Source organism: Anoplopoma fimbria, chromosome 24 (assembly GCF_027596085.1).
Source record: "Anoplopoma fimbria isolate UVic2021 breed Golden Eagle Sablefish chromosome 24, Afim_UVic_2022, whole genome shotgun sequence".
NCBI lineage: Eukaryota > Metazoa > Chordata > Actinopteri > Perciformes > Anoplopomatidae > Anoplopoma > Anoplopoma fimbria.
The window spans coordinates 10,262,855-10,276,201 of NC_072472.1; the positions used below are offsets into that span (position 1 = coordinate 10,262,855).

Genomic DNA, 13,347 nt, shown 5'->3' on the forward strand with positions numbered 1-13,347 from the left:
AAAAAGGCAGTAAGTCTAATTTGCATCTAATAGTCGACATGAATAATGAAATATGAGAGCGGCCTTAATGGAGTCTCTTTCTTTGGCTTCTGTGTCGAGGAACAAAAGCCTAAATTAGACTTAATTATACTGGTCATACCACAGTCACTGATATCGCTGATTGATGATTGCCTGTCTTATAAGCCGTGTTAGCTTCCTCTAACATGACCTCAGAAATGAGTGAAAGTAGGACGCGAGATGTTGTTTTTTCTCCTAGAGGTGACTGGGCGGTGCGTTCCCTTTAATTCTTTATTTAGATAGGAAAGACTATTGAGAGAGGGATGGTGAAGGGCAGAGAGGATTTAGTGCCTTGCACAAGGACACTTAATTATTGAGGATATTTAAGTCTAGAGCTGAGAAAATTAGTTGATTAGTTAATTACTTAAAGGAGCAATTCTGTGATATAAATGTATTAATTTAGTGAACACGGAGGCCACTCTTATATCTGTACATTAAATGTAAAGGCTGGAAAATAAGATTGTATGTTAAAGACTAGAAACAAGAAAGAAAGAAAAAAAACTAGCTAGTTTGGCTCTGTCCAAAGATAACAAAATCCTCCTGCCAGAATCTCTAAAGTTCACTAATTAACTATCTTTTCCATGTGCTGCTCATTGTTTACAGTCCAATTTGCAACTTGACTGGATTGTTTCACAAGTAGCCAGTTAACAAGCTGATTTTCAGCCAATGCTTTCCTCCCCTTTGCTCTTTACATGGACTGTTTACCTTCATTCAACCACAGCCTGCTCAAACTTGATTGGTTGATACTACTCGTCTACAAACGGAAACCAGAATGCGTTCAATTCCAACATATTGTCATATTGCCTACAGATTCTTTATATGAATGTGAAATCTGTTTATAGAGAATAAATCCCTCGTACCATGGCAAATTATTGTACTTTGTCTTTGTTTTTGTATAGAATCAATGCTCTAATTCGTAAGCTTTAGAGTTGATGGTAGGTGGATTTGGACCCTTTCAACCCGTTTCAAGTATTTGCGTTAAATGAAGATAAGCTAACCGGCTCCTGCCTGCAGCTTTATATTCAATGGACAGATATACGAGTAATATATGTCTTCCCTAAATCAAATAGACAATCAAATAAGAATTGTCCCCGAAAATGTCAAACTTTTACTATACAAGTGATCTGACAATGTAACCTAGGGCTTTGGAAATTTTGATGGACATTTTTACCTACTTTGGGATATTTTTTAAACTCAAAAAATTGATTAAACAAATGTATCAATAATTCAAATAATCATTACCCATAATTGCAGCTCCACTTTACTAATCCTGTGTAGGCTTTCTTTCAACCCACTGTACTATCTAGCTGCTCTGTTAACCACCTGACTTTCTCTGGGCTGTGAGTATGTGTGTTGTAACGCTGTAAAATGAAATACTAGCCACTTATGGGTCTTACCTTGTAAATGAATCCATCTGGGCAGGCGTGGTCGTAGGTGAAGGCTTTATAAACCACCAGGAACACGATGCAGGCGAGGAAGGCCAGGGCCAGGATGATTAGAATCGTCACCTGGGGGGAGGACAAACGCTGGTCAGTGTGTGTGTGTGTGTGTGTGTGTGTGTGTGTGTGTGTGTGTGTGCCAGAGCAATAAAGCAGGATTGACAGTGTGTGTTTTATATATGCGAGGCAGGGTTAGGGTAAGACAGTGAAAAAGATGGAGTATGCGCAATATTGTGTGTGTGTGTGGGTGTGGGTAGTCATAATAAATGGTACAGTAAGAAGCTGCAGTGAACGGCTGAGGTGAATGGTTCCTCAAGGCAAGGTGTTCCTGTTGAGCTGCGTGATGGATGACTCAGGTTTTACAGGGTACCAAGACCTGTGACTTTTAGTATAATAGACCCTTCGCACAACAGTTTTTTAACGTAGGAAAAAGGAACATTGCAACTAATAACATTCACAATCGCTCTGTTCTTTTCAAGTGTCCCCTCAAGCCATGACAGCAAGCCAGTGACCCAGCATGCACAATACCATGATCCTGAAACTGAAGCATCTAAATGTAATTCAGAAGTCTTTAAGTCCTTTGTTTAGACCATGTTCTTTTCCTAGTGTGACATGTTAAAAAAATGTCTTCAGTGAAAAAGTCCTATTGCAAATATGATCTTCTTATTAGGTTTCTTAAATAAATAATGGTTTAATTAATATGCTTAAAAAGTTTCCAGAAGTTCCGTCTTCATTGGATTACAAATGTTCTGCAAAAGTGAAAGAGCAAAGTGCTCTAAAGCTACTGCAGACGTGTCTCGGCTTACGCAAAATCGTCTTGTAATCCTAAAAGATATCACCTCCTGTTATGCAGATGGAGAAATTTTGTCATGTAAGCTTAATATAAAGGACTTAACTATGACTAGCTGTGTCACCATAAAGACCTACTGAATGAGGACTGGGCCATAATCAATTAGTTTTTTATCAGGTCTCAGTTGACATTACATTAATTTGGCTTTTGTCTATGGTTTTTGCATACTGTATAACAAGAGCATTTGGGCATCTTGTTTAAGGAATCTATTATGTCGTACTACTGTTTTATTTCTATATTTATTACTTCAAGAAAAAAACAAAACTACAAAGCTTTTGCTTTAAATGTGAGGGTTTTGTCTCTGGAAATGCATGACGATACCATTGCATTGAACTTTTGATTGTTTGAACTTAATTTGTATAAATTATTATCATACTATTATATACAGTATAATAATACTGAATTCAGCCCAGCCTTCAATGACAATCTAAACAGACTCTGCTGCTGATGATCGTGAGAGTGTAAATGCAATGGATTTCAGTTGTTGTTTATGTTATTTTTTAATCAGCCTCATGAATCGTTCAGTTGTGATTATTGTCAGCGCACTCAACTCAACGTGAGAAACCTATAGCTTCCAGCTGTTTTCTGCGAGAAGCAGAAGAAAGAAAGAAAAGCTCCTCCTTTCCTTCTTGTAAATAGAAAGGTGGCAAACTGTTTTAGGAATTGCATTTTTTGAGAGTTCTAGCAGCTTTGAGCTAAATTAAGACTTTCATAGCTGGCATGAAGGAAAATATATTATAAAAAAAACGGAAACAAACTAAAATGTTCTGGTCAGTCTTCATAACAAGGAACTATGAAATGTTATTAGCATTTGCTTGGAAAAGCATCAAAATACATCTGCGGTGTGAAAAATGCTTAATAGCAGCAAAAAAGCACATTTAAAATGATGGAATAACACATTTATATCTGTGTACTGATGCAAATAAGAATGCCTCTGTGTAATTCGAAGTGTGAAATATTAATTTCCCTGGCAGGCTAGACAATGTCGTAGTAGAGCAGATTAGCATATAAAAGGATTTATTTCCTCCTACTTTCTACTAGACATCCTGATTGGCTCCTTCTGAGCGAGCATTTAATTAGAGTTATGCAAAGGATAGCTGTGTTTAAAAATAATATTGCCTGCAAAGTCACAAATGCCAGTGTAGAAAGGTGTGTTGTCCATGCTTGTACCTGCAAGTGGCCTTGTACCTGTTTCCCCAACATGCTCCAAAATAAAAAGTCAGATTCATCCCAGTAAGCGAATTGGAGAAAAAACCTCCATAATGGATGAATGTTTCTAATTTCCATTCCTAAATTGGCATTAAAATCGTTCCCGATTTACTGCTCTCTATATGATCTGTCACCGTGAGATGTCAGAGCAATTACACGTGGGTGTGATCATTAGTTTCCATCAGCGTGATGGGGGTGGACACGGACAGGCAAGCTAAGTGACTGTTTACTTGGTGTCAACTGGGGGACACGACTCTCAACCTTGGTTGCTGCTGACACTCTAAATTACATATCCCACATCACACACTAAAAGGACACATTTAAAGTCATGACAGCCCGCCTTTTGGAGCAGAAACAGACGTAGAATGAATGATTAAGACTCACTCTGACCCCCTTTTTGATTTATGAGGCCTATGAAACAGCGTATTAATGAGAGGGATTACTTTAAAGCTCCTAATATCATGCAGCAAGCAATCAGCGTTTTATTCATGTGGAGACCCAACTTTGTGCACACTTTAAAACATGAAACGGAGACTTAAGTTGCTAATGACTGAAGAGATTTGCTTTTTTTGCACAGTTTAAATGAAGGAAATTACCACTGCACGCATTTAAACTATTTGTCTGTGTAGCCCACCCATTTGAAATAGTCAATCAGACAATCATTCATTGAATTCAACTTCTTCCTGCAAAATATTTGATCTGTCAAGAAGGGGGCGAACAGAAAAAATGGCATGGCCATTTCAAAAGGGTCTCTTGACATCTCATCTCTAAATAAAAATTGGAACCCATGAGTCTCCATTTTACAGACATATCCACTCCATACTAATCCCATGCAGTTTTGGGCAAAAGCCATGCAGCGTTTTGCAAGCAGTATAATTGGGTTGTTTCCTCCTATTCTGAAAATGGTATATTTGAATATTTCTCAATACTGGGGTCCCTAAACAGATTGGGTACGACTGGAAAGCTGAGACTCTTGTGGATCCACTTAGTTCAATTGTATTCATATGTGATGATGTTAGTACCCATAGTAGCCATTTCATGTAGTTAGACCATTTTTTGTAACCAGAAATCACTGTATAAATGACCTGTTGTGACTTCTAGGATAATCACAGGTGTATAGACACTATAGTTTTTTTCTGATCAGTTTCTAGAATAGAAGTGCTCACCATCCAATCGTCCAGAATTGCTGCAACAACTTATGAAACATAATTAAGCATGGGAATGGCTCTGACTTTCATAATCATGTTTTAATTTATTAATCATTTTGTTTAAATATCTGATTTATGACCAGAACAACTTAAGACACACCGCTAGCTTCATCTCATATTTATGTGCACAGCTTTAAATTATGTATACCACTTCTATGTTGCATATACTGATGTCGCCCCTTAACGATCCCCCGCCCTGTTCAGGCAAGAACATACCCCCCAACCCTTTTTAATATAACTGATCGCTCCAGAATCCCTGTTGATGCAGCCGCAGCCATGTGTTGTATAAATCCATAAAAAATCTATCCTGACCTTTCTCGATTATTCATAATCTGGCTGAACTCAGCAGTAAACCTTAGGAGGTCATCAGGGTAACGCTACAGCTCATAGATGAAGACTCCCTCCGTTCATGAAGTAGATTCATACATTTATCTGCTGGTTTGTACTGTGATGCAATATTCCTCTATGATGAGATCATGCCCTAATACATCATATTTATATGTTGGCACAGATTCATCTAGTATCAGAAATACTAGATGAATCTGTGCCAACATATAAATATGATAGAACAACGGAATACAGTAGAACCTCATAGAATCAAATATTGTTTTTAGTCAATACAAAGCTTTAACGTCTCCCAGTATGGCAGCTTCTCCCACCCACATACACATCATCCTATTTTCTGTTCAACAGTCGATAGGGCTGTTTCGTCATTAGCGCTCCAGTATGTGCCATCCTACACCACTATCACCACCAACACAACCGTCATCCTGTTTGCTGTGAAATAAAGATAACAGACAGACGTTTGTTTTTCTTGGATGCAGGTAGAAGCACAGCATGCTGCTATAATTTGGACTAAGAGCAACATTGCCTACAAGATTGGATTGACTGCATGGCAGGTGACCGTGTCTGCTGGGCTCTAGTTGTTTCACCTACTATAATCCACCCAGAACTAATAGAAAATCCTCTCTCCAACTCTTGCCTCTTTTATCCCTATTTAATATATATATATATAATCAAAGTCAGTCCCAATATTTTAATTAAACAAAAATGTTGCCATCTGACCAACAATCTGAAACCTGAAAATGTTTTGGTGATTTAAACAGGCTTAATTAACTAAGACATTTTAAACATTCTAAGCCTTGGTATTAGTATCAAATCAATTATCATTTGCTGAAATGAAAAGTGGCTAATATTTACAATTTAAAAGCTGATTTTTAAATACATTTTTGCCCACTATTATTTCCGTCAATTGACTTTATCAAACTGTGTATATTCATGCATATATTTTTCTTGTGCTTTGTTTTTGCATTATAGAGTGTGCAGCTGTAGACGGTTGTATATTATGAAAAAAACTCCACTTGCTTACCCTTTCTAACGCTGTCTCCCTCTGGGTTGTAGAAAATAATTGATTTCTAATTGATATTTTCTGCAAAAAAATACACTTCTCTTTGATTATTCACGGCTCTACAGTGCATTATAAATTCAAAGGCAGTTTCCTTAATGGATGTTCTTCTTCACGGCCTATTTCACCACCATTTAACATATGATTTCTCTCCTTTTATTGATACCATGCTATGTTAGAATGCAACACACCGCCCACACTCTCACTACTGGAACTTGACAGGCCATATGGGGGGAGCAGACACCTTCTCATAGTCGCTCGAGGAAAAGAGGAGAATATGTAAGTGTGTGGTTGGGCGAGAGAACGGGAAGTTGGGGTGTGTGACAGGAGAGATGTGTGAGAGAGAAAAATGACGCTGATAAAAACAGATAACGGCGTGAAAAAGGGAGCCAAGTGAGAAATAAAGGAAGAGATGACAGAGACAATGAAGCAGCGAGCGTAAGGCAGACAGCGAGCGAGTGATGGAGATCCAGGGGCAGATGGAGTAGCTCGTTCCCTCTCTTGGAAGCATGTGACAGAGACAGACAGACACAGACACAAACACAGTGGGATGTTGGTTGATGTATCAATCAATACACCACTGATGGAAGCAGAAAGCACTATTTTTCATTCATCTTCCTATTAACCTCCGACACCTTCTCTATAGCGGCACAAAAGGCAGCTCAATTCCCTAAATTTTCATGGATTATTTTCTGCTGCTCTACATTGAAGCCTTGTGCTGACACGTCAAGATGCATGCATTAAAAAGAGCTATTAATATCAAATGAGAAAGTTCTAACATTAAACACATTTTATCTTGGCCGTAATAACCTCTGATGCCTTCAGGCTAAGTTTGTTGATTAATGAAATTAATGAACTCTGTGACAGGGTGAGCTAGTGCGGAGCGAAAGCAGCATCCTCCAAAAGGACAAATTAAAAAAGAGAAGCTTAAAGGTCACCGGTCAGATGGCAGCAAAAGCCAGTATATGTCCACCAGATGTGACAGTAAACGTTAGATGGTTGGGGAATGCCTCATAAAGGTTTGACCATCGATCTATTATATAAGCAATGTGCTCACCAAGTTAATTAGAAAATGGTGATATTGTAACTGTTTGTTGTAAATATCCATCAAAGTTTACAGGCTATATTCTGGGTAAAATTTGAACTACCCTATTTCGGAAGTTGAACGTACCCAGTTTTCCTGTTCTGTCACTCTGAGGTATTATTAATCAAATTACTAGTCCACTTACAAATATGTAACTTTATATATTCCTTTTAAATATAATTACGCTTTTTCATTTTTATTTCTTCCCTCACTGTTACTATTATATAGTTTGCTCTATTTTATTGTTTAGATTTATATTCTAATTTAAACATTTTCAAAATATGTTTATACATTTTATGTGTGTGTAGCGGGAAGGGGATTACAACTACTTTTCATTGTGCAAACCTGTATTGTATAACGACAATATTAAATAAATGCTTGATTAATTTAGGTAATTTGAAAGCTATTGGCTTGTTTACAACCTGTTTGACACTGTTAGATTTTTCTCCAAATAGCTTAGTTTTATCCATTTTGTTGTCTTGTTCCAGCATGTGTCAAAACAGATAAAAAAAAGGACAAAACAACACAAAAAGGACACAAGTTAAAAACAGTTGCTTTCATGGCAGCAGATTCAAATCACAATCAGCTTTACTGGCCCAGTATGTTTGGAAACACAACAAACTGCTTTTACTGCTGCAACATCAAAATGTCTTCTGTGAAAAAAGGCTTATCTGTCAAATAAAAATGGCAAAACATTCTCTGGGCTATTTTCCTGTATTCTATATAGTAAACCTAAGATAATAAAAATTATTATTGCAGCCATTATCTTAACTGAGGTAAAAAAAAAAAAACAGTTCCTACATTGTATATTTAAAAATGTAAGAAAATATATATTTTTTCTTCGCTCTGGCACCAACAGTTAAATGGAAATGTGTCCCACTGAAGTGTAATCGAGACACTAAGCCCCCACCTATCCATCACATATATAAGCTTTTAAGTCAAGGATCAGCTCACTACATAAAAATGTAAATGAAATATTCTCTTATCCTCCTAGGCAATTTTGTAATGATGAATTAATGAAGCGGGTAACTGCATACCTGTTAGGGCAAGTGGAAGGAATCTGCAACCGATAAATGAAAGGTCATTCGTTTGATCCCTGCGAGTCCTTGAGCAAAACACAGAGCCCCCAGCTACTATGTCACTGTGCATGGAATATAAATATGTCAGTTGCGGATTAGGGCATTAGATAAGTGCCAACTGGTGCAGTCTCGGACAAGATAGCAGACATCATTTGGGGTCCAGAAGATATTTCTAAACCTTTTGGGTTTTCAGTGGTGGAAGAAGTATTCAGTTTATTTAAGTAAAGGTACCATAACAACAGTATAAAAATACTCAAAATCACACTGTGTGATGGTGTGTTGGCTAGCACTGTCGCCTCACAGCAAGAGGGGCCCAGGTTCAATTACTGGGCTAGACAGGCCTTCTGTGTGGAGTTTGGATGTTCTCCCTGTGTCAGCGTGGGTTCTCTCTGGGTTCTTCGGCTTCCTCCCACAGTCCAAAGACATGCAGCTTAGGTTATTTGAAGACTCTAAATTCCCCGTAGGTGTGATGTAAGCGTGAATGGTTGTCTATCTATATATGTCCTGCGATATTCTGGCGTCCTGTCCTTCGCCCAATGACTTCGTGGATCACATCCTGCCGGAGCGCCGAGGCTTCATGTGGGTCTTTCTGCGATGGACAGGTTGAAGGACTTTCTGGTTAACCTGCATAATTTTGTCTGATTTGCTGCAGAACCAACCCGGTGGCACCAATTACAATAATTAAGAATTACTTTATAGAAACAGACATTCTTTTTGCTTGGTGGTTTGGTTTACCAGGAAGGTCATAGAAAGGCATCAGTATTAAATTGAGACTGTTCATAACAAGCAACTTTAATTAAAACGACACCAGTAAAAGAAAAATGTACTTATCTAAAGGAAAAAAATAGCAAAAAAATTGTGACTGAAATATGTATATATACTTTATTATTAGATGAATGCTGTTGCATATTTTGTAACTGGAGCTAGTTTTAACAACATTTTATACAGTTCTGTAGTTTAGTCCAGTGGTGCCCCACCCACTTTAGGAGTGGGGCCTGCTTCAAATGGTCACAAGGTAAATCTAAGGGCTCATGAGATGATCAATAAAATTAGATGTATAATATTTGAACCTGACCAAATTATTTAAAGAAAAACATCATGAGGTTTTTAGAGAAGAAACCATAAACATCTGAAAAAAAAAAAAAAAAGGGGCACAAGCCAAAAATGTTGAGAACCACTTGTGTTATAAGTATGAAAACTAACTAGTAACTGTAACTGTTGCATTAATGTATTGAAGTAAAATATACAATATACCCTTTGGAAATTAATTGAAGTAGCAGAATAAAGCATACAATTTAAAGTGCACACACCTAAAAATACTACTGCCACAGTTCAAGAGAAAAATATTTTTCTCAAGCTGCATGCCAGGAGAGACACACTTTTTCTTCATCGATTTTCTTCCTTTTTTTACAGGGGTGAGTGCTAAACTCTTTGCTCCTCAAGCGTCTTAGTGCAAAGTTCTCTTTGTTATTAGTCAGTGGAAAAAATACAACTCTCAAAGCAGGGATCTCTAGGGAGCCAGCTACCTCAGAGCGGAGGATCTGAGATGGGGAAGAGGGATGTCAAGGAGACGTGTACGGGGATTGGGACACTCGAGGACTGGCTATCCGGTTGAGACGAGCACAGCTACAGTAGTGTGGCAACAAAGTACAAACACTCCACTGACGAGATGCATCGTGTCGCCGATGGAAACACAAACTATTAAATGCCAACATGACATACACAAGATTTTCCTCTGATCTCGGGTCAGCACACAAGGGGCACGTCTCCCTCAGAGCTTTGTGGGAGGTTATGTAAGGTTTTGTCGGGTGAGGTCAACAACCTACATTGTTCAATATCTTCCAAAAAATTGAAAAGAACATTGATTTGTGGATACTTATGAAGTGCTCATGCTGTTTTTCTTTGTATGTGAGCAGATTTTGTTATAGATCTACCATTTTGTATAAAGGTCACTCTATAAAACTACATCAGGATGTGTATGTAGAATACAGCAGTCTTGGATCTCAGAATTCCAGGATTAACATAGATTTGATCAGGTTTAAACTTCTTTGTTAAATTAACTGAAAAACTACATAAATGCACAAGGTCTGGTATGGAGTAATACAATCTCCCTATGTGTGGTTGTCCACCAGAGGTGAATGACTTACAAACCCTTGGTACTTGAAGATCTTTTTTAGCCTCCTCCATAAAAGAGCAGTTAGAGTTGCTGAATTTCCTTTTAAGCCAAAACAGGTTGGCACATTGCACTGACTTGCAGTAGCAAACTGAGAGCTCTGCATCATAAAAACTGTGTGTTCAAGCTAAAAGGGCGATATATAACATTCAGAAACCAACTAGGGCAATTTTAAAATATTAATCATCTGTGAAAAGAAGCATTAGACGTGTGACAACTGATTTGTGCAGATCATGGTCATCTCAGTTCAAAAATAAAAGTTTTTAATCATCTTAAACCACATCCAGATTTGTCAATTCGACTTGTAAAAATGCAGCATTTCTGATGTAATCACGAAGGATCCAACTGCTCTAATGCTTAGCTGGGAGACAAGAGATTTAAATCCTGCACATTAAAAGATAAATGCTGTACGGTGACTTGGCCTGTTTTTCAGAGATCTCTCTACAATCTCGTTTTCATGGGAAAGTCATTGGATCACAATCAGCTTTCATATCATGTATTGTGTTTCAGGCCTTTTCTCAGGAATAAGGCTTTTTTATTTTATTTATAGGCAACATGAGGTTAGTTGTACAATGAGAGGGTTTGACTGGATTATTAAAGGTGTTTTTGTGGGTGGGTGTGTGTGTATGTATCTATAGCGTTATTGTGAGTTTTTATGTCTGCTCTTTTGCAGTTACATCAAAAGTATTTCCCTCACATGCACACAGAATCCAATAGTTCAGAGCATAGTGAAACAGTGCATGTTCAGCAGTAGATAGACGCTAATTATGTTAATATATCCCAATTAAGCAAGGTCTCTATGGAGACAAAGCTTCAAAGGTTTTGTCTGAGCACGCTGTCATATTGGTTAGAGCAGAATGCGCTCTTGGGGTATAGTCTCCAAATAGCAGGTGGCCTTAAAATGACCAACACTGTCACCTATAAAATTACTTTCCATACAACTAAATTGCACTCTCAATTATGTTTCGAGGGAAACATATTCACTTCTGGATCACTGTTGCAGTTCAAACAGTTTTAAACACGGATAATGTTGCAACAACCAGAATACTAAAAATGCTTCATTTAGTTTAGTCACACAGGACACAAACAGCAGTCTCCTTAGTGAAAGCCTTGTGTTTTTTGACCCATCCACCACTCTGACCTCCTCCCTGTGCGGATTTCTCAGTCATTAGAAACTAATTTGTTATACTTCAAAAGCAAATGTAATCCACGAGAAAATATGTTTTCCTAAAAAGGTGATTCACAATGCAGTTTTGTTGTGTGGGAGAGACAGGGCTGATATTGACTGAAAACAAGAAACAAGAAGGGTGACATACAAAGACAGAAAATACATAAAACAATAGCGTCATGAGTAAATCACATTTCTCTTTTCCAGGGACATGCCAAGCTCAATTGCTGTTGAAATATGATCCGATAATAACCCTCAAACCGATAAAACATGTGCACTGAGGAAATGGACTGTACTAATAAATAATGACAATAAATCCTAATGCATCCAATAATGTCAACACATGAGCTCACGCACACAAAAACACACTCGGAAAGAAACTAATTATGAAACAGTAATACGTCTCTGAGGAGACACTAAACATCTGGATTGGATTTGCTAATCAGCTCCTACTCTGCTGGATGAAGATGTTGCAAGAGAGGAGATATTATTATTGATGGGACCCGCTTCAACACACACACACACACACACACACACACACACGCACACACACATACACACACACAGGACACTTAGCATACTTCTAAAATGTTGTTTACATCATAAGACAAGGTTCATTACTCTAATGTATCCCCAGCTCTCAGTCTCCTGGGTATTCTTTATGTACCTGCATATGTTCACCACGTAGACAGCTGTGTGTGTGAGTGTGTGTGCGTGTGCATGAGGACGAGTGTTTGCGAGTTAATTTGCTGGGTTTCTACTTTGTCACTTGTGTAACTTTGCAGGTCATGTTGACAGATTACTTTAAATAGTTTGGTAAATTACAAAACATTTTTTGTCCCATATAGTGTTATAACTAGTTCTTATTTTTAGCAATTTAATTTGAATTCTTACATTTCCTTTTTTTTTATGCCTATGTCTTTGACCCCTTAAAGCAAAACATATTATTTTTTCAGATGCAATATAAAAAATGTAGCAGTAGCAGCAGTAATATTATTATTATGAAGAGATGCTATACTTGTGGTCCCTTTTAATGGCTGAATAGAGTTGCATCACTGCACAATTTAGAATTGGGTTTTTTTAAATAAGATTTTAGATGTTTGTGTGGTGCTCTTATTCGGAACAATTTACAGTGAGTTCCAAACTAAATTAGGTTCAGGTATTGGATCAGCCTACATTACAAGCAAACATAGGAGTGCCATAAGAACCACAGGATCCTAACAATCCTGCTCAAACTATCACAAGAGATTTGTGTTCAGAGAAGAAGTATAAGAAATAAAAGTTGATGAGACCGATAGAAAGGATTTATGTACTTAGAGAGGATGAAGAGATTTTGAAGAGGGATATGATTCAGTGGGGAGAGGGGAGTGTGAGGATTTGTCTGATAGAGGAAACCTTAAGGGGTAAAACAGATGATGAGACTCTAAGCTGTCTGCTGCCCTAATACGCAATTTTTACCATTTCAAAGTCAGTTTAACGTGAGGAGAGTAAGGTATGTCAATCAACACAATAAAAATGATGTTCAGAATATGTGGTTTATCAGCCTTAATATATAGATAGGAAACCTATGGAGCATAAATAATAATTATGATAACAGAACAGAAAGATGATTAATGATAATAATAATAATCAAAAATGAAAACATACTCCTGATGTCTGAAATGCAAGTGCAGCA

General features: G+C 37.6%; 1 protein-coding gene across 1 annotated transcript in view; it reads right to left on the reverse strand.

Annotated features, from left to right (window-relative positions):
• The window catches only part of nsg2 (neuronal vesicle trafficking associated 2), a 35,157-nt gene that overhangs the window by 2,357 nt on the left and 19,453 nt on the right, over positions 1–13,347 (reverse strand). The window contains exon 4 of the mRNA XM_054626178.1: positions 1,455–1,565. Within this exon, the coding sequence (XP_054482153.1) occupies positions 1,455–1,565 (111 nt within the window). The remainder of the gene's footprint in view (positions 1–1,454; positions 1,566–13,347) is intronic.